Below are 22,771 nucleotides of genomic sequence, written 5' to 3'. Positions count from 1 at the left end.
TTTCTGTCTCTGGCTTGTCTGTATGTTCTTCTCCTCAGTACACGGTACTTTTCAGGGGCAGTTTTAGGCCTTATGTCTGCATACCCCTTCCGTTTCTGCTTTCTCTCCAAGATGGACATGGGGAAAATGCTGAGTTCTTGCAGCATTTCTGGGTCATTCCTGGGAAAGGGTAGCACAGGGCTTACCTTCTGATGTGGGTTTCTAGGGCTTCCTCCACTGACTCAGCTTAGGGCATATTCTGTATAATATCCAACAAACATTTTTTAACTGTATCTTGTCCTTTAGCTAAGATCTCCTTCTCTAGAGATCCAGGAAACCTGAGCCCTCTTATTTCCCTACTGTACTCAATTTCCCCAGTTGGGAAAACTTTTTTAGTGTTTTGAGTAAGATAAATGGACTCTTAGATCACGTATTCTAAATCTTCTGTCTTTGCCAGTTCTTAGCTTTTGATGCATGAAAGTTAAGAACAGACTCTTTTGTTATCTGCATTCTGCTGTGTCATCCTTTCCCTGAAGCTGTGAAGATGGAATGCCTAGCTGCCTGACTGAGGGAAGGTCACAGAGAACAAGGAACAATGGAAAACAAGAACCCTGTAAATATCTCAAAATTTTATTCATCATGGTTTGCTTGCTATCTCTAGCCAGAACTCTAGTATATTTTTAAGAAGGTATTCTATTCTTTTTTAGTATTTTATAATTTGCTAGTTCAAATGTTTAGTATGTTTACTTGAAGATAGTTAATTAAATTTCCCTCTTAATCTTTATTTTTTTAAATTCTGATTTTCCATTTATTAATTCAATTAACTCATTCAATGTTTAAGTACCTAGTAAGTGTCAGGTTCTGTGCTATCTCCTGGAGAATACAACGTGAAACAAATGATCCCTTCATTTAAGATATTTCCTTTATGGTGAGAGAGACAGGCAATCACTTAATAACTGTAAAGAATATTATAAGAGCTATAATAGTACAATGCATAAAAACAAAAGCATAAAAGAGAGGCAACTAATTCTGGCTGGAGAAGTGAGAAATATCTTCAGAGAAATATCTTCACTTTTGAATTGGATCTTGAAGAATGAATGGGTGAAGGATGAAGGAAATTCAAGTTGTGGGGTGGTAGGAAGAGAGGGCAATCCAGGGAGAGTGGAGAAGCTTGTGAAGCCCCATAAGGTCAAGAGCAGGTGGTAAGGTTGGGAATGGAAATGTGGGAAGTGGCAGAGATAAGACTAGAAAGATTGGTGCTTTGTACTTTAGGAAATTTATCCTTTAAAGATTTTTAAGCAGGGAAGAATAGGAGATATCAAGGGACACAGAATGGGAGAGAGGGTGAGCAAAAGCTTGGGAGCAAGGAAATAAGCTTCAGTGGCTACAGTAAACCAAAATATTATACCATCACCTAAGCCAGATCTTTAAAATTTCTCATGTGGTACAAACTCTTTAACTAGGATTTGACTAGAATGTACAACTCCTATTTAATGATGATATCATTAATTACGAACAGGATATAGAGGAGCACTGTTTAAAAAATCATGTTCGCTTTTGGATATCATAGGTTGAGGTGTCTACAGTGTTACTCAGAAGAATTTCTAGCAGGTTGTTGGATATGCTTTTCATGAGCATATTGTTTGGTTCTCTTTAGGAATGAGTGGGATTGGGAGAGGAAGGATTGGGGATCCCAGGTTAATTTACTGCCCCACCATTCAGTAAATATTACATACTTGCACAGTCTGTGTAATATATATCAAACATTTTTTTACTTTTATCTTGTCCTTTTATCTTTTCTGAATTCAAATGATCAGATATGTAATTGAGCTCTTTTTGTGTGCATGCAATTATGTAATGCTCTATAGGTGATACAATGATCATAAGAGACTAATAGCTTACTATCTAAATCATATATGTAATAAGTAAAATGTATAATAATTATAAAATAAGATATATTATATACTATAATGTAACAATTTTATTGAACAGTAGCAAACAACTCTATACAATCTCAGTGGCTTCAAAGAAGAAAAGCTTACTTTCAATCACAAGAAGTCAGCTGTGAGTTTGGGAGATTCTTCAGGGCAGCTGTATGATGGCTCAGCAGTCTGGGCTGCTTTGATTATAAGACACTTCCATATGCACATGTCTCCCCGATGACCCTGGGATGGGAAGAGTGGACTTGAGAGTAAGAGTGGGCCTTAGCATCAGCTATTGGCAATTAACAGCTTCTACTCAAACATGACCCAAGCTACTTCTGATTTTCACTGGCAAAATAAATTTCATGACTGGGCCCAACTTCAAAGGGGAAGGGAAGAGCTTTGAGAGGAGAGGACCAGATATTAATAAAGATTAATAATGTTTATCAGTGTAAACTGAGATGAACACTACAGAAACATTATAAAGAAAGGGCTAGGAGGATTCTAGAGCAGGAAGCAGTCACAGGCTGTCAAGATAGGTGAAAGTTTGCTGTCAATAGGTGAAAGGTTGCTCTTTGCTGCTTCACTTACTCATACCCATAGTAATTGGCTTACTGGAGCTCCAAATTCACACCTGCTTCCCAAGGTGGTTGATTTGGTAGAAGCCACAAGATGTCCATACTTTCCCCATACATTTGTTTTTTTCTTTCTTTTATAGGTCTTAGATATGTGAGCTAAGGAGATGGAATCCATGTAGGAAAGTTTCTGATAAGGTTCTAGAAGGTTTCAGTTTATGTTCCAAGAACTTTTCATTGCTTTTAAAGACATGGTTTTCTTTTGCACAAATATTTGGTGGAGGGATTAAACCAAATGACTTAACCTAGGCAATTAATTATGTCTCCCTCTTGGAGCATATATGCTTATGTGTGAGCCATGGCAGGGTGGGGATGGAGGTGGGGGTGGTACCGAGAAATGTAGCACAGGGATAAATGGCTATTTATTTTGATCTTATATAAATTGATCTTCTATAAATAGGAGAAAACATAAATAGGAGGATAAAAATAAAAATATAAATAGGAGAAAATGGTCCCAGAGCATGGTAGAATGTGTGACAAAATGCTTAGCCAAGGTTTTCATTCTTCTTCTAAGCACTGTGGAAAAAAGGAGCTTTCAGTAACTTTCCCATTTATTTTGTGTTTACTTTAAATCCAATTCTTAATTATAATGCTGTAAAAGTAAAAAGAGAGAATGACTGAGGGTCACATTTCTTAAAATGGACAAAAGAATTCATCTCTACCTTTCTATTTTAAGATTAGGATGATTAAATTATTGCGGACATTTTTAATGAGTTCCTTGGTAATATGCATTTCTCCATATAAAATGCTGAGAAATGCCCACATTTTGTCTGAAATAGGTGCTGGGAAATTCAAAGTCAAATTTGTGGCCAACCTCTAGAAAATTATATGTATTTTGGGTATTGATATTGTCCATAGCTTAATTTTATTTTTCCTATTCTTCCTCCCTCCCATTCCTTCTCTTATTCTATATTTTCTTATAATGTATGAATATTTTTTAACAGTTTCAAACACTTTTTTGGAACAGCAAGGATATGTATAATTAAAATATCTTCATATTTTAAGAGGTTGGTCATACAAAGATGGAAATATTCATGTTTTTCATGCAATGTTTTATTTTAAAGTGAAAGCTGGAATTTAAAACATTTTTCACAATATTCTTTTAAAAACACGGGTGCTACATACATTGAAGTTGCTTTAAAAAGTTACTGAGATATTCATTGTTTGATTCAACTGTAAAAAATTGTGTAATTATCAAAATTTAAAATGAACATCCTTTTTTTGTAAATTTGTATTATGAGAAATAAAGAATGGCAGGACCATTGCTTTCATTAAAATATCTACTCTGATTTGAAAAAAAAATTACTGTCTATTCTTAAATAGTGATCTTGATAACTTCTTTTGTGCAAACCTAATATGCTTTTTAAATTGTCATCATTCAGCAACATCTGCTGCAAAAATATGCATTCTTTTAGGCCACTGGTTCTTAATCAGGGTAAATTTGCCTTCTAGGAGACATATAGCAACATCCAGAGACATTTTTGGTTGTCACGCTGGAAGGGGGTGCTTTTGGCATCTTACTGGGTAGAGACCAGGGTGCCACTCAACATTCTACCACGTACAGGACTGCCCCTCACAATAATGAATTATCCTGCTCGATGTACTCCATGTATTCTTTTTGTATTATTTTTATAAGTCCTTGTAAATTTGAAGTTATTTTAAAATCATAAAAAAAATACTACCTTAAAGACTCGCTTTCTAACAAAATCTTAAACCAAACCAAACCAGAACAAAACAAAAAAAACACGGGTACTTTGTGAGATTATTAAAAAAAGAGAATTCAGAGATTAATATGTGAGCTATAGAAGGGGTTGAAGCCGAGAAGTACTATAATAATAATAATAATAATAATAAATTCCAGCACCCCACTGGGAATGGCCAGCTCTACAGGGGGCAGCAGAGACGCCCAGGAGAGGACAGGGAGCTCGGCAAAGTCGGGATAGGCCAAGTAGGGCTGGGCAGTGCCCGCGCCAGGCGCAGGAGAGCTGCCCCTGGCGTGGGGAGCAGGGCCAGGCTGGGGCCGGGGCGGGAGGAAGAGGTGATTTCACAGATACGCTTTGATAGGCGTCGCTCGCCGCCCGCCAGACGGGAGGCGGGGTACAAGCCGGAGTAAAGCAGCAGCGGGAAGGAAGGAAGGAGCGAGGGAGGGACGGGAACAGTAGGAGGAGGGGCAGCGAGTTGGGCAGCGGCGGCTAGAGGAGGAGCGGCCCCCTGGGAGGCCACGTTTGTTGTTGTTATTTTCCATCCGAATAGTTTTCGCAGGCTCTTTCCGAGGACTGACCGCGCCGCAGCCCGGCAGTCCCGACCTTCCCAGGTGACAGTCGGTCACCCTGGAAGGAGTCAACTCCGCCCCAAATCACCCCCGCCTCCTGCCCACAACCCCTTGCCCCGCCCAACCTCCCAGTGCCTGCCCAAGGCGAGAGCGGCGGCCGCAGCGGATCTGCAGCGCTGGAGAAGGCGGTGTTCGGCTCCGGCGGGAGGCAGTGGCGTGGGGCCTTCGACCAAACGGACCCGCGGCGAAGGAAGGGGGAAGTCCGGCCCTGAGGTACCAGCCAGAGAAAGGAGAATACCTCTTTAACCCGCCCTCTCCTTGGAGTACGGCTGCCCGGCGTTCGCCTCGGTGCCTGCAGCTGGAGCCTCCGACCGGGGTAAGTGCCGCATGGGGCAGAGTCACTGAGGCGCCGAGTTCGTGGTCGCGCCGCTCCAAGGCGGGCACAAGAGCCGGTCCAGGAGTTGGCACAATTTCGGAACTGTCCTCAGTCTGGAGTAGAGGGCGCGGCGCTGTCTTGGTTCCCTTCCTAAGCGCGAATTATGGAAACCCCGAGCTGCATTCAGGATGAGCCTTTCCCGCACCCCTTGGAGCCCGAGCCCGGCCCGGCGAAGCCGGGCGAGAAGCGGTTCCGTCTCTGGTACGTGGGTGGATCTTGCCTGGACCGCAGGACCACGCTGCCCATGCTGCCCTGGCTCATGGCCGAGATCCGCCGGCGTAGCCAGAAGCCCGAGGCCGGCGGCTGCGGGGCACCGCCGGCCCGCGAAGTGCTCCTGGTGCTGAGTGCGCCGTTTCTGCGCTGCGTCCCCGCGCCCGACGCCGGGCGCTCCGGGGCCACCAGCCCAGCGGCAGCGCAGCCTAACCCCTCCGTGTTCATCTTCGAGCACAAGGCGCAGCATATCTCGCGCTTCATCCATAACAGCCACGACCTCACCTATTTTGCCTACCTGATCAAGGCTCAGCCCGACGACCCCGAGTCCCAGATGGCCTGCCATGTTTTCCGCGCCACAGACCCCAACCAGGCAAGAGCCCGGGCCGGAGACGTGGAGAGGGGCGCGGGGCGGGACTGGCACGCGGTGGAAGGGTAGCAGGGCCGAAGGGACTGGGACCGCACTTTTTCTGGTAGACTGTAGTCAGGCTGTTGGCGCGCGCTCTCCACGTGGCGCGGCGGGCGCGCCTGTCCCCGCGCCTCGGACCTGGGCTCGGGAAAGGCAGTCGGAGCCTGACGGGCCGGCCGGAATGGATGGGCTTGGAAGGAGGACGCGAGGGAGGGAAGGAACGAGGGAGGGAGATAGGTGGAGAGAGGTCCCGGGACCGAGATGTTGGTTGCGCGGGAGGGAGGCGCAGGGAGAGGCGCGCGTCCCGAGAGGACCACCGCGTCTGGGGTGTGACCCGAGATCGTCTTCGCCGTGTGTGTGGGTGCGTGTGCGTGCGTGCGTGTGTGTGTAACCCTGGATAGGGTTGGGTTCCTAAGGTCCCGCTTTTGGTGTTGGAGTCCTGCACCTGAACCCGTGCGGCAGGCAGCACTTTCGAGTCTCGGATCCCGGAGGCTGTTTCCAAGGGGAGCTTAGGAAAAAGTTGGTAGACATTGTCAGGTTGTCTGCAGAATACGATTCCGCGTATATATGTGGAGTTAGAATAAGACTTTTTCTCTTTTTGTTTTCTCCTCGGTTTTTTGTTTTGTTTTGTTTTGTTTACATTTTCTCACACTCCGGTGTAGACGGAATCAATACATACTTGGGTTAATTAAAATTCAACGCATAGAAGAGGTTTTTCTACGTAGAGGTCCAAATTTTTTTAATGGTGTGTCTCCGTAGTTTACTAAATCGAGGTATTCTGTTACCAGAACACTTTTACCTGCTTGATAGGTATGGTCCTTACGTAAAGGCTAAAGGAGCCTAATCTTATAACAGTGATTGTTTCTTTAAGACAGGATTTTTTTTTGTTGTTTTATGTGTAAAGAAATTTTTACCATAGCAAAAGCCCCCACATGCTGTTTTAAAAATGATTAATTATTTAATGCTTGCACAGTACTTTGGAAGAATAGTGTTGTCTAAATATAAATAAATAAAGTCTCAGGTTGCACTGGTGATTCTTTTGCTAGCTGGGAAATTAGTAATAGATGAGAAAAACCTTCTGTAAGTAAGACTTTCATTTTTTTCTTAATTCTAATACCCATCATTGAAAGACTTCCTGTTTTTCCAGTAGTTTTACACAAAATGTCTATAGCTGAATTGAAGTTCGTTGTCTTAGATTTCACCAGTTATTTTATAAGGTGGTTTAATATCCTAACCACTCATAACTCCCATGGTGAAGAGAACAACTTTAATTTGTGTGACCACTGTTACATTTATGGTGAAAGAGTTTAATACAAATTATCTTTAGCTCCTAACCTTGATTAAAATGAATTTCATCTTATACTCATTTGTTCAAAAATTTTTTTTTTGCTCTCACATATGTGTAGCATATTCTTGATTTATGTCTGAAAGTTATTGCAATCTTTAGTATATTAAAATTTTCTGGTTTTCTTAGTAATTGGGGAAAATTTTCCAGAAGTGTAAGACAAGTTTTGTGATTCTTGATGGCTTATGCTGAAGTTATTTCTTTTTTTTTCAAATCTGATACATGACATATCATTGCTATTTTCTTTGATAGTGTAAAGTTTGATATGGCACTTTGAATTCTCAGCAGTGGCAGTAGAGTTCCATCCTGGCTCATTGGTCAATTAAAAACATCCCCTTTTATTTAATTCCATTATAGTTTCAGGTGTCAGAGGCTTAGTGCGCTATTTTAATAATAACATGTTTAGGCTCATTTTGCCCACTTAGTCCAGTGGGAGAAAGGGACGCCCTGCTTTCTGATAGAGAGAGAAAGAAAGAAACAGTTTTTCTGCTTATCTCCATTTCCCAGTTGAGTCCTTGACCAAACATATGGAATTCCTATTTGCTCAGAACCTATAGAATCCTTAAGAGAGGATAATTAATTTGAAGGGTCACAAGCCGTTCCTCCAGGGATATCTGTAGCCATAAATCAGGGTTTATAAATTCAGATGCCTGGGAAGAGGGTTGAGTGTGGACAGTGGAGGGCTGGATAGTGGATGCTTTCTCAAGGTGCTACTCAGTTCCACTTGGAAATTGCATTAACGGAATGCAAACCCAGTGTTACCATAGCTTATGATTTTCCAAGAGAAGCTGGAAATCTGGATTTTTATGTAGAACTTTTAAAGTGCTGGCAAATATTTTAAGCATTTAAGAATCCTTGTGGGCTCAAAAAACCACATCTGAGGGTTGGATTCAATGACCCACGGACTGTTACTTTCAATCTCTGACATAAACATTTGTTGAATGGATGAGTGCAAGCATTGGAACTCTCTGTGCTGTGGCCACATGTCCTTTTGTGCATTTGAATTGACTTGATATGGTTCTTTTAGTGGGGAGAGTTACCAGCCTTGTTTTTGGAGCATTTGCCAATAAAACTCACAGAAGTCTTGATTCTGCAGCTGGAGTTGTTAAAGAGATGAATTCATGACTTTACTATCATCCAGCAGCAGCCTCATACAGAGTAGGCTTTGGAATGTTCAGGGCATCCTTGAATTCAGAAGGAAGAAGACCAGTTGTTTGCTTTGCTCTGAGTTCTATGTTTGAAGTGGAGAATTATTTACTTGGATTTTAAGGTCACTGTTACAAGAATCTCTTAAGTCTTTGAGGTAGCTTGGAGCAGTAGACCTGTAAGTATCCCCAAATAAACTTGCTTCTGGTTTGTGTCATGCCTGCCCTTTTTCTGGAATGGGCCTATGTGTAGGATGACCATAAAATTTATCATTTAATATGGGACATTTTTCATTATGAAAGGGGGCACCAATAGGCATTTCACCAGTATAACAGATATAAACCTGGCCCATTCAGGGCAAACTAAGATCTATGCTCATCATGACTAAATGGCAAAGTTTGTGTTCATGATGAATGCAAAGTTGGAGGATTGTGTTTTTATATATATATATAATGATAATGTTTTATAGACTATATTCACGTCTCTTTTTGGGAATAGATCTAAATGTGACCTCAAAGATGGGAGCTCTGTGCTTTTAGCGTGGGTCTATTGTGGGGAATGCCTGGTTCCACACCTTCCTGGTAAGTCGGTTAACTTAAGCATGTGTGTCTAGCCAGAATGACCTAACACAGAGCTATTTCTCCCAGGTGCAAAGAGAAGTGGAGGTCAGGAGCTCATAAACCAGTTCCAAGGCCAATAAGTGCCAACACCTATTGGAACCCATTTATTTAAGCCTGTGTATTCTTGCACGGGAGGAATGACAAGCCTACCATATTTCAACCAAACTTGGATATTTGAACTAGGAAAAGAACCTACATCTACCTCTGCATACTCTTTAAAATCCCACTAGCATAAATTGGGTTGTGGCTCTATGGTAGTGTCTCACTGTCTTTACTAAAAAGCAGGAGTTGTTTGTAGTTTATCAGCATTCTTAGCAATTAAAGATGTTAATTATCATTTGACATGAGACTGTTTAATGGTGTGATTATATTTCATAATTATAGAACAAGAGACCTTTTAAAATACAAAACCATGGTTGTTATAACAATTTCCATTGATTTTTTTATGTATATATTTCTTGAAGCTTGGAAGAATGCACTTTCGAAGAGATATTGCAAATTGTGTTCTTAAAGATTAAAAAAATGAATTTGACACCACTTCCTTGCAGCTCTAAGTTTCTTGAATCTATTGCTTTATTGTTCCTCTTAAAATATCAATTGTTTTTAGTTTTATCCTAATAACCATTTTGCAACTTAATTTTTATCATTATATTTCAACAGGGTACTTTGTTAGTTCTCCTCCCTGATAACTGATGGTCAGTGGCTTTGGGGGAGTATACTAGTTAGAAAACCAGAGAAGTAGAAATCTGGCAGTATTTACATTTCTCTGTATTTTCCGGGTAGTTTGTACTATTTTGCACTGGTAGATAACTGTCTCATCTTGTCGTTTTTTGATGGCTTCCCTTCCCCGGTTCTTAGGCAGAGGTTAATCTGACTTTGCTCCAAGGTAGAATCTTGACTACAGTCTGGGTAGACAGGGTATTTGGGGGAAAGGTGAGAATGTATGCCCAGAGCCTCCCAGCCGTGAGTAAGCTTTTTGATTAAGCTTGAGACTGTTCACTATCACAGCTTGACTATTTGTATGATAGTGCATCTCAGACTTGAGAGTGTTATCAGAGTCAGCTGGAGCCCTTGTGAAAACAGATTGCTGGAACCTACCCTCAGAGTTTCTGGTTTAGTATTTAGGGATGGGGCCTAACCATTTGCATTTCTAACAAGTTCCCAGGTACAACCACTACCCTAAATTATCTTGCTTATTTGGTTAGTTTTGTGACTGCTTCCATTTTCTTGGTATTTTTGCATCCATTTCATACTTGAAAGTTCAAGGTGAGTGTGAGAAGAGATAAAATCTGACCACAGATGATTCTTTAAAAAACTCTCAATCTTCTAGCTTAATGTTTTGCTATCATCCATATGTTAAATGAAAACTTTACCATTCAATCAAAAGTTTTAAGTTCTACAGAGGGAATAAATAATTCACTTTTGGGGAATATATCCTAATGTGAAATTTTGACTTTTTTATGAAAATTAAAGCTTTATTTATTTATATCCTGAAAATAACAGAATTCAGTAAGACATACCCTAATCAAATGTTGTTTTATAAATGTGAAGTGAATGAATGAATTGCTGGGGAAATGAATGATTTTTGTGAATTTTCAAAAATATCTGGTGTGTTATTTGCCTCATAGACAAATGACAGGAATCAGAAAGATATCAGCGTGTTTGATATATTGGCTATTAAGAAAATCAGGTGAAAAGAAATAGACAATTTGGCAGTTTGGTGAATAAGATGGTAAGATGATGGTTCTGCTTAGCTTTTAAATGAATTTTGTTAAAAAGCTAACATTTATTGAACTCTTCCTGAGTGAAGGTACTGTTCTAAGAGCTTTCCCTAGATTATCACCTTTTATCTTCACAATAACCTTGTAACATAGGTGCCAGTATTTCCCCCATTTTACAGATAAGAAAATTGAGGCATACAAAGGATAAATGATTTCCCCAAGGTCACAGGCTTGTAATGGGAGAATCAGATTCCATTCTCATAGATACATTCTAAAGCCTATCTATTCTTCTGTCTGCTACTCTGGAGTGCAGTTGTTGAAAGTTTTGTTTTGGTTGTCAGTGTTATAAACTTTTATGCTATCAACTTTTATGGTTTCATCTTTTTCTACTTTTACATTAAAAATCCCCACATATGTTTGTGAATATAATTAAGACTGACTGGAAGCTTGAATATAGTTATGCCAGTTGTACTTTTGTTTTTATATAAAAAGCCTATATAGTTTGTTAGACTGGTAAAGTGGAACTTTGGTTTATCTTTTTAGTCTCCTCAGAAATAGTAGTGAAGTAAACTATATGAGCCTAACCTTTAGAACCTCTTTTGCTTAGAATAAAAAATAATAATGACATGTATTTGAGAACAAGGACAATCATATACTTGAATATATTTAATTGAATTATAAAGTATATAAATTTTACAAAGTATAAAATTCACAAAGTATTAAGCTATATTTGTTATCATAAGTAAATTATATTATGTATTACTAGAATGTAAAACTATAAAGTATAAAAATAAAGCATCTTACCTTCATTGCAAAACGAATACAGTGAAACAAGAAAGCAATATTGGCACCAAGTTGTGCTAACTCAATTACCTTGAATTAAAGAGAAAAGAACAGAGATGGGCATAATATGTAAGTTTTGAACTTAGTTAAAACCCAAATGACCTGATTGATGCTGTATGGTCTTGCAGAAGTTAAATAGAAAAAATGGTTAAAAAAAAAAAGAAACAAAACAAAGGGATGTAGAACATAGGTATTTTGAAGAAACTACTGCAGCAGTTGGTGCCATAGTCATGTTGTTTTGGAAAATAACATCTTTCATCATGCTGCGTTTAAATTGTTAATGTAAATGTTACTGGTTTTATAGTTGTTTGTGGTTATTTTGTAAATGTATTTTGGCCTTCATCCTGTTTAAAAACTAGAGCTATAAACATAAGGCATTTAAATCTAGGTTTTTTGAACATATTTAAATTAATTATGTTAACATTAAGTGACAGATCCTTAAAAGGGTCTTAGCAAGACACAAATTTGGAAAACTCTGGGTTTAAACTTCCAGACGCTATCTGTTTCCATCTATGATTGTGTGACAAAAAGGAACAAAATAAGAGATTAAAATTTCCGTTAGCTTACTTTTAGATCATCTTGACATAACTATGCATTCTTATTAAAGGGATATGGAAGTCATCATCATTATTATTATAAAAATTTCTAATCTCTTCCTGGTCGCGTTTCTTGCAAGAGGTAGGGGTTTGGAAATAGGATCTCAAAGTAAAGCGATCTTCCTGCTAAAAATAGAATCCTAAATTTACTGCTCCAGTTTTTATTTTTGTGGATCCCCTTAATTATTTGAGTAGTCTTCATTTTATGAGTTTTGTGAATTTTCACATGGATTTCTAAAATTCTCAAAATTAGAACTCATGGAGACTTGTACTATCAATATTATGTTGCTTGTAGGTTATCGATTTTAGATTCTAGGTCAAACACAGTGCTTCTGGTTGAGCAGATCAAGTAGTATTTTGAACTCACAATTGTATCTTCATATACCTTTTATAGTGTATTGAATAAGATAGCATGAGCCTTTTACAAATCAATAAGCAAACTGTTACCAGGCCTTAATTGGTGCCAGCTTTTTGGACCCACCACTTGCCTAGCTTTCAGCCATTTAATTGCCATTTGCTGTGTATCCTGAGAGAATTTCTTGAATTTACCTGAACTTAAACTAATTACCTTCCCTATTCTCCAAATATTTCTTGCTCCTGCATATTCAGTAGCGTGCTCTTTATCTCTGTTTAGATACCTCCATTACTCTGTTGGACCACCCTGATTCCTACTACTCAATTTCAAGAGAACCCAATGCCGTTGTCTAACTTTGAAAACATTGTATACTATCTTCCTAATTGGGTTTCTTCCCAGTTGTGGAAGCTGGTCTTCCCTTTTCTGAAAGAGGATCTAGTTTCTGGTCCTTGCCCCTTTCCTGCTGGCTCCTTCTAAGACTGTTAACCATTTATATATAGATTTTCTTTTTTTTATTTTATTCTGCATGGCATCTTGCAAAAGCCTGTTGGCATAAATATAGTTCAGTGGTGAGGTGGGTATTGGGCACAGTTGCTCTATATCCATCCATAATTCTTTTTTTTTTTTGATAAAGACAATTTTAATAGTGTTTTCTAAAATACTAATTTATATTGCAATGAAATGCACAGATCTTGGATTTACAGCTTGGTGAATTTTTGCTTGATGAATGTCCATATGCATCCACACACCCATCAACCAGATGACAATAGACAACATTTCTATTGCCCTAGAAGTCTTCCTTGGGTCCCTGTCCAGTCAATACCTAAGCCTCTTGGAGGTAACCATCTTTTCACTTTTATCACCATTAGATTAGTTTTGCCTGTTCTTGAATTTTGCATAAATGGGCTCACACACTAGACTGATCCATTGCTCAACATAATGTTTTTGAGAGTCAAAAAGTCACCTGTATCAGTAGATTGTTCATTTCTATTACGGAAAGTGATGGCCACAATTTGCTCATCCACTCTCCTGTTGGTGGGCATTTGGATGGTTTCCAGTTCTCACCTATTAGGAATAAAGTTGCTATGAATATTCTTATAGAAGTCTTTGTGGACAGATTCACTCATTCCTCTTAGGTATCTCCCCAGAGTAGAATGACTGGGTCTTAAGGTAGGTTAACTTAGTTAGAATTAGCCAAACTGTTTTCAAAATGGTTGTATGATTCCACGTTTGCACCAACAAAGAATAGAAGTGCCACTGTTTCACATCCTCACCAGCACCAGGAATTGTCAGTTTTGTTCTGTGTCCATTCTCAACTGTTGTGGTTTCACACCATAGTTTGAACTTGCATTTCCCTGATGACTCATGCTATTGAGTACCTTTCCATATGCTTATAAGCCATCTGTGTATTTTGGGAAGTACTTGTTCAAGTCTTGCCCATTTTTTAAAAAAAATTAGTTTTATTTTTATTTGTAGGAGCTCATTTGTATGTACTGAACACAAATCTGTGGTTAGATATATGTATTGCAATATGTCTACCAATCTGTGGCTTATCTTCTCTGTGTTTTCATGAACAGATATATTTAATTTTGAAGAAGTCCAATTTTTTTTTATAGTTTGTGTCTTTTGCAGCCTAAGAAATATTTGACTACATCAAGATCCTGAGGATATTCTCCTATATTTTCTTTTAAAAGTTTTGTAGTTTTAGCTTTCAAATGTGGTCCATGTGACTGTCTACCTGCTCCAGCACCATTTATTAAGAAGGCTTTCTGTACCGTTCATAATTCTTTTATCTAATTTGAGGCAGGTTCAGATAGACAGAGCTCTGTCCAATTTCTAAAAGCAATATTTCAATACAATATGAAAGCTAGTGGTGTTATATTCTATTTCAGGAGAGCCCTTTATGTTTTAACTTGCCCTGACACTCCCCCCCCCCCCCCCCACTATTGTCCTAACTTTTTCCAGTGGTCAAATTACTCTGTTAAAATAATAATGATGTTTGGTAAATTTGCTTATTTTGTGATCATGTAAAGTGAGCTGTTTATAGCAATAGGAACTATTAACTGATAGCTCATATGCCACTAGGGATCTGGAAATTAATTGTCATTAGGCCTTTTTTCTTCTGGAAATTATGTTGAAGATTTATATTTGAAATTGTATTGTTCATTTTAATAAGTAAAGCATGAACATGACAAAATTAAATCTATGTTAATATATGAATAATCTAGGAGTTATTTGGAATGAAAAGTATGTAGAAACAATCTCTAATTTATTGAATATTCTTATCTAAACCCACTGTATTAGTCAAGGTTCTCTAGAGAAACAGAACCAACAGGAGAGATCTGTGAGTATGAGATTTATAAGGGTGTCTCAAGCAGCCAGGGAAATGGAAGAGTCCAAAATCTGTAGGGCAGGCTGTAGAGTTCACAGCTCTGATGAAGGGTCTGGGCGAGAGACGCTCACTGGCTGAAGAAGCGGTGAAAAAGTTTCTCTTCTTCCTTAAAAGTCTTCAACTTGATAGAATTATCTCATTGGTGGGAGACATGCCTTAGTTGATCACAGATATAATCAGGCACAGATGCAATCAACTGACTGATGATTTAATATGCCAGCCTTCCAGTTTATCAGCCAGCCACAAAATATCCTTGCATCAATAGTCAGGCCAGTGCTTGCCTGACCAGACAACTGGGCATCATCACTTGGCCAAGTTGACACCAGAACCTAACCATTGTAGTCTACCCCTTGTCAACTTGGCATCTATACACATCACCTTGAAACACACTGAATTTCCAAATAGACCACAATAATAGACATATATTTTGCCTAACAATACACGGCTGTTCTGCGAATGCACTGCATCTCTCCAGAATAGGGTGCAAGTCCGTAGGTAACATTCACTCTTAAACTTCATATCCTATGACTTGACAATGCAACTTCTGTCATATAGGAGGAAAGCAAGATATTTGCTTATGTACGAGTGCATACATACTCATAACAAAACAAGGAGGAAATGTTCATATAATCACAGTCCTTGTTTCTGTAGTTCATGATTATCACTATCTTCTTCTCCTACCCAGTCCATGTACCCTTTATCAGCAGCAAGCACTTCAGCTGGCCATGGTTCTTTGCCAGGTAGGGTGATCTAGAGCTTCATTCCTGAAGTTTTTGGGCCTTTGGTAGTCCTGCCTGAATTAGATTGTTGCAGTTTTCCATTGACTTTAATCACAGGGCATGGTAGTACTAAGAGACAACCTAGGGGATATTCTGTATTCCAGGAAAGCTCTTCTTTACCTCCATTGTGTAGTTGCAGTCCTATTTCCCCTTGATAGTCAGGATCAATCACCCCAGACAGAACAGTAATCCCCTTTCATGCTTGCTGATTCACTGGCATGAGAAGCCAAATTGGCCCGCTGGCAACCTTAATTTCCAGTTCAATGGAATCATTGTAGTGTCTCCTGGAAGGTGCACTCCTCCTTTTGGACTAAGACCTGTAGACCAGCAGAGCTTAAGGTTTCAGGGACAGGAAGCAAAAATTTTCCTAGTGGATCATTAGGATAGTGAGTGGTGCCACTCCCGTTTCCACCCCTTGATTCCTGGATCCGTGAATCCTGGCTTTGGGAGTAATGGCACCATAGAGTAGACACCTATTCAGAGCATACACAGTTCCTGGAGAACATTGCCCCAGCCCTGCAAGGTATTGTCACCTAATTGGCACCATAGGTGGGTCTTCAAAAAGCCATTCCACCTTTCTGTCAACCCAGCTGCTTCTAGATGATGGGGAACATAGCAAGACCAGAGAATTCCATGAATGCATGCCCATTCCTCCTCTTCATTTGCTGTGAAATGGATTCCTTGATCAGAATCAAAGCTGTGTGGAATACCATGATGGTGTATAAAGCATTCCATAAGTCCACAGATGGTAGTTTTTGTAGAAGCATTGTGTGTAGTAAGGAATGCAAACCCATATCCAGAGTATGTGTCTGTTCCCATTTAGAACAAATCGCTGCCCCTTCCATGATGAAAGTAGTCCAGTGTAATCAACCTGCAACTAGGTAGCAGGCTGATCACCTTGGGGAATGGTGCTGTTTTGGGGACTGAATGTGGGTCTCTGCTGCTATCAGATTGGGCACTCAGCAGTGGCTGTGGCCAGGTCAGCCTTGGTGAGTGGAAGTCCATGTTGCTGAGCCCATGCATAAACTTCATTCCTACCACCATGCCAACTTTGTTCATTGGGCATTGGCAGGATTGGCTGAGGAAAGAGGATGACTTGTATCCTTAGGACGGATCATCTTATCCACTTGATTTAAAACCTTCCTCTGCTGAAGTCACCCTCTGGTGAGCTTTTGTATGGGACACGAATATCTTCATGCTCTTTGCCCACTCAGAAAGGTCTATCTATAAGCAGCAGCCCATGAGTCAGTATACAGATGCACCTCTTGCCAGTTCTCCTTCCAAGCAAAATGAACAACCAGGTGCACTGCTCAAAATGCTGCCCGCTGGAAGGATTTTCCTTCACCACTGTCCTTTAAGGACATCCAAGAAGGGGGTTGTAGTGCTGCAGTGTCTACTTCCAGGTGGTCCCTGCATATCATGCGGAACCGTCTGTAAATCAGTCTGTAAATCAGGCCTGAGTTTTCTCTTCCTCACTCAGCTGACTCTCAGAAACTCCTCAAGAGGCCATAGCTCTGGTCTGTGTAGGAGAAGGTAATGTGGCAGGAGTGGGGCAGTGGGCATTTTGGCCACTTCCTCATATGCTACTTGTGCCTTCAAGAGCTGTTCAAGCCCTATCTCTTATATACCATTTCCATTTTATGATGGAGAGCCACTGTGCATGCCCAACTTTATGGCTTGGTGGGTCAGACAACACCCAGTTCATATTAGGTAACTTAGGTCTCATGGTAACTTGGTAGCCCATGGTTAAGTGTTCAGTCTCTGTTAAGGCCCAGTAGCAGGCTAAAAGGTGTTTCTCAAAAGGAGAGTAGTTATCTGCAGTGGATGGTAAGGCTTTGCTCCAAAATCTTAGGGGTTTGTGTTATGATTCTCTGATAGGGGAATCTGGAGCCAGAGGCTCAAGACAGCATCCTTATTTGGCACTGGTACTTCCAGCATCACTGGATTTGCAGGATCATATGGCCCAAATGGCAGAGCACTTTCACAGCAGCCTGGAAATGTTGCAGAGCCTCCTCTTGTTCTAGTCCCCAGTCAAGACTAGCAACTTGTCTGGTCACTTGGTAAATGGGCCGGAGTAGCACACCCAAATGAGGAGTATGTTATCTCCAAAAATCCAAAGAGGCTGACTAGGCATTGGGCCTCTTTTTTAGTCATAGGAGAGGCCAGATGCAATAGCTTATCCTTCACCTTAGAAGGGATATCTCAACATGCCCACTCACTGGATGTATAGACATTTCACTGAGGTAGAAGGCCCTATATTTTTGTTGGATTTATCACCCATCCCCTGGCTCACAAATGCCTTACCAAGAAGTCTAGAGTAGTTGCTACTTGTTGCTCACTAGGTCCATCATCATGATAGCATTAATATAATGGACCAGTGTGATGGCTTGTGGGAGGAAGAAATGATCAAGGTTCCTGCGGACGAGACTATGACATAGGGCTGGAGAGTGAAGGTATACTCCTGGCCTTACCAGCTGAATGCAAACAGTAAGGTGGTCCTTACTGGCAGCTATTGAGCAGAAAACATTTGTTAGATCAATAGCTGCATACCAGGTACTAGGTGATATATTTGATTTTCTCAAGCAATAATACCACATTTGGAACAAAAGCTGCAATTGGTGTCACCACCTGGTTAAGTTTATGATAATCCAGTGTTTTCTTCCAAGACCCATCTGTTTTCTGCACAGGCCAGATAGGAAAGTTGAATGGGGATGTGGTGGGAATCACCACCCCTGTATCCTTCAAGTCTTTGAGAGTGGCACCAATCTCTGCCTTCCCTCTAAGAATGTGGTATTGCTTCTGATTCACTATTTTGCTACGTAGGGTCAGTTCTAGTGGCTTCCACTTGGCCTTTCCTACCATAATAGTCCTCATTTTATGAGTCAGAGAATCAGTGTTGGGGATTCTGCCAGTTGCTGAGTATATTGATTCCAATTATGCATGCTGGAGCTGGGGAAATGACCACAAAATGGTTCTGGGGACCCATTGGACCCACTGTTAGATGTACCTGAGCTAAAACTCTATCAATTACCTGACCTCCATAAGTCACTACTCTAACTGGTGGACCAGAGTGATGTTTTAGGTCTCCTGGAATTAGAGTCACTTCTGAGCCACTGTCTAATTATCACCAAAATATCTGATCATTTCTTTTTCCCCAATGCACAGTTACCCTGGTAAAAGACCATAGCTCCCCTTTGGTAAGACTGGGAGGAAGGCTAATGGTATAAATTTTGGGCAGTGTAAAATGGTCCTTACCTAAGGGTACCCAACCCTCCCCTCATTGAAGGGGCTTTGGGTCTGTAAACTGTCTCAAGTCTTGAAATTGATCAATGGGCTGTGACTCTCTGTTTTTGTAATTTAAGTTAGACTTCTGTTCACATGACCTAGAATTCTTCTGCTTATACAGCTGAAACAAGAATTTAGTAAACTATCCATCTATTTTTCTTCTAGGTACCCCATGATCTACTAGCCAATGCCAGAAGTCTCTGCGAGTCAGATTATTTTGACTGCTGCTTTGAGTCTGTGGTCCATTATGGTGGCCATGCCCCCCTTGTCTGTGGTGATTGACTGTCACCACATGACTTCTGCCAATTTGAGATCGATCAACCCCATTGTGTTTAAGGATTCCAGATTAGTGACAGTAGTTCCCACAGTGATCTCTGACCACAGAGCCCTTCAGAGATGATGGAACTAGTCTCATGGATTTATTTCTCAAGGTTCTGGTGAAAGATGTGTCCATTCCTGGGGTGTGTGAGCAGGTCTTCCATGATAAATCCATAGTAATGTTCCAGTCTCTCTAGGCCTCTGAATCTCCTCATCTACATTATATCAGGGCAGTTTTGGCATTTTGGCCTCAGGTAATGTCAACCACCTTTTTTTTTTTTTTATTAAAAAATTTTTTTAAACATAACAGTATAAAAACATGAACATTCTTACCATATGATCATTCCATTCTTGGTATATAATCAATACTAATAATATCATCTCATAGTTGTATATTCATCACTATGATCATTTCTTAGAACATCTGCATCAATTCAGAAAAAGAACTAAAAAGAAAAAAATTCATGCATAGTATACCCCTTAAGTCACCCTCTAATTGACTGCTAGTATTTCCATGCACCCAATATATTTTAGCCTCTGTTTCCTCTATTTGTTTTTCTATACCCCTTACTACTCCCTTTCATTGATCAACAGCATTTCAATCTACTAAATTTATTTTAACCTTTATTCCCTCTATTATTTATTTATTTTTAATCCATATGTTTTACTCATCAGTCCATACTGTAGATAAAAGGAGCATCAGACGCAAGGTTTTCACAATCACACAGTCACATTGTGAAAGCTGTATCATTATACAATCATCTTCAGGAAACATGACTACTGGAACACAGCTCTACATTTTCAGGCCCTTCTCTCCAGCCTGTCCAATACACCTTACTAAAAAAGTGGTATCTATATAATGCATAAGGATAACCTCCAGGATAACCTCTCGACTCTGTTTGAAATCTCTCAGCCATTGACACTTTATTTTGTCTCATTTCTCTCTTCCCTCTTTTGGTCTAGACGATTTCCTCAATCCCTTGATGCTGAGTTGCAGCTCATTCTAGGATTTCTGTCCCACATTACCAGGAAGGTTTACACCCCTGGGAGTCATGTCCCACATAGAGAGGGGGAGGACAGTGAATTTGTTTGATGTATTGGCTAAGAGGGAGAGGCCACATCTGAGCAACAAAAGAGATTCTCTGGAGGTGACTCTTAGGCCTAATTTTAAGTAGGCTTAGCCTATCCTTTGCCGGGATAAGTTTCCTATGAACAAACCCCAGGATTGAGGGCTCAGCTTATTGCTTTGGGTGTCCCCACTGCTTGTGAGAATATCAGGAATTATCTACATGGGAAAGTTGAATTTTCCCCCTTTCTTGTCATTCCCCCAAGGGGACTTTGCAAATACTTTTTTATTCACTGTTTGGATCACTCTGAGATTTATTGGGGCATCACTCTGGACAAACCTACAAAATCTCATGCCCTACTCAAGGTTCCATGTATTTATGGTGTTCAGTTGAACTGTTCATATAAGGTCAACCACCTTTTGATCCATATTTCAGCCAACCACCCAAACAAGCTGTTAATGCCCTTTCTAACACCTTGCGATAGTGAATGCAGAACATCTGCTTAGTAGGCTCCTATCAATAAATTCAGCTTGATCCAACTTTATATTCCTTCTACCATTATCTCACACCCTTTATATCCATTCCCACACATATTCCCCTGTTTATATAAATTGGAAAACTCATGTAGTTCTTTTGGAGTATAATGACTCCTTATGGATCACTCTTTGTACTTCACCTTTTGGGGCATCTTGGGACTTTAGTCTAGCTATAAGTCTTGAAGACTAGAAGGGTGGTGGGGGTGGCTCATGAAAAGAAATCAAAGTGTCTTTCAAGCCAGTTACCTAAGGGTATTCTGTTGCAGTTTCAGCTGGTGAAATGGAATTAGTCATTCCAGACAGGATAGAGGGCTGTTTCCCCAGGGGAGGTGGTTACAGGGTTAGCAGGCACTAAAGGGTTTATCTCATTAGTGGTAATTTGATGGCATACTCCTCTGAGGAGAACTGGAAGCCTGGAGGCTGTTTCCTCAAGGCAGGCTGGAGATTGGGAAGCTCTTTCTTCAGGGGAGTCCATTATAGGTCTATCTAGCCAAGGCTCAGCAGATTCAACGTATCCCATCTCCCATTGCCATCATTATCAAGCCATATATCCCCATCTCAATTATGGGATCCCATTGTTTTCCAGTCAAAGGCCTTACTTTAACAGCAGATACCCTGCAAGGTTGAGATTTTAGTTTATGATGTAAATATGCTACTTGCACAATGAGGCTCTGTGTCTGGTTTTTCAGAGATCTCAAGTTTACAACCACAGAAAATAAGATGTTCTTTCAGGCAAACATGGAAACTTTTACATTATTCATACCATGCTTTAGTTGCAAATTTGAAGCCTTCAGATTGTCCGTTTCCCTCATCTATCCAGCATGTCTAACAACAACCAGCTAATATCATTATACCTCTTATTTCCACAGAACTTCCATAAAGGTGTCAAAAACACTTTCACCCAGAGCCTTGCCTCATATAGACATATAATTAGCAGAATCTGATGGTGATATTTTCCGTATCTCTCTTGCCAACTCACCCCATGGACTGTCAGTGCTATCTTGATTATTGGAAACAGAGTCATTAGTGCCTCTGAGTCTAATCAGAGTAGAAAACCAATTGTAAATACCCATTTTTAAGATTCTGTTTCTCAAGAACCACCCTGCTGGTACTATTCAGGATTCTCTAGAGAAACAGAACCAACAAAAGAGATCTCATAAATGAGATTTATGTCACGCAACTGGGGAAATGGAAGAGTCCAAAATTCATAGGGCAGGCTGTGAAGCTGGCGGCTCCAATGAGCAGTGTGAATGAACTCCACGGAGCGTCTCGCTGTCTGAAGAAACAGTGAAAAAGTTTCTCTTCTTCATTAAAAGTCTTCAGCTGAGTAGTTTATCTCATTGGTGTGAGACACACCTTAGTTGATTGCAGATATAATCAGGCACAGATGCAATCAACTGATTATTTAATACACCACCTTCTGGTTTATCAACCAGCCATGAAATATCCTTGCAGCAATGGCCAGGCCAGTGCTTGCCTGAACAGACAACTGGGCATCATCACTTGTCCAAGTTGACACTAGCACCTAACCATCACACCCACCTTGTAGAATTTATCACCCCTCTTTTGTTTGATCTATCATGATTACCCAGCTTTTGATTTTAAGAACTAAACTCTGTCTAGAGGCCAGGTTAATTATGATATAATAATAATAATAATTGATGTGCATTAATAATAATAAGGAGATAATAGTTATAATCATTGATATGTATTAATAGTAATATTTACTTGTTTCCTAGACCAGTATTCTCAAACTTTAGCATGCGTCATCTAGAGGGTTCATTCATAAATTAACACAGCTTGCTGGGTCACTCCTCAGAGTTTCTGATTCAGTAGTTCTGGGGTCTGAGAATTTGTCAAGTTTACAGGTAATGTTAATTTGCTAGCGCTAGACCATACTTTGAG

At 40.2% G+C, this 22,771-nt stretch overlaps 1 protein-coding gene across 3 annotated transcripts in view; it reads left to right on the top strand.

Annotated features, from left to right (window-relative positions):
* Positions 1–4,557: 4,557 nt before the first annotated feature.
* Positions 4,558–22,771, top strand: part of TBC1D4 (TBC1 domain family member 4) — a 245,825-nt gene continuing 227,611 nt past the window's right edge. The window contains exon 1 of one of the 3 annotated variants that reach the window (XM_077158430.1): positions 4,558–5,827. In XM_077158430.1, coding sequence (XP_077014545.1) covers positions 5,348–5,827 — 480 coding nt within the window. In that variant the 5' untranslated portion in view covers positions 4,558–5,347. The remainder of the gene's footprint in view (positions 5,828–22,771) is intronic. The other 2 variants (XM_077158431.1, XM_077158432.1) reach the window with 2 other exon arrangements.

The sequence above is a fragment of the Tamandua tetradactyla genome, chromosome 4 (genome assembly GCF_023851605.1).
Source record: "Tamandua tetradactyla isolate mTamTet1 chromosome 4, mTamTet1.pri, whole genome shotgun sequence".
NCBI lineage: Eukaryota > Metazoa > Chordata > Mammalia > Pilosa > Myrmecophagidae > Tamandua > Tamandua tetradactyla.
Note: the sequence above shows the minus strand (reverse complement) of the source record. Positions and strands in the feature narration are given on the sequence as shown.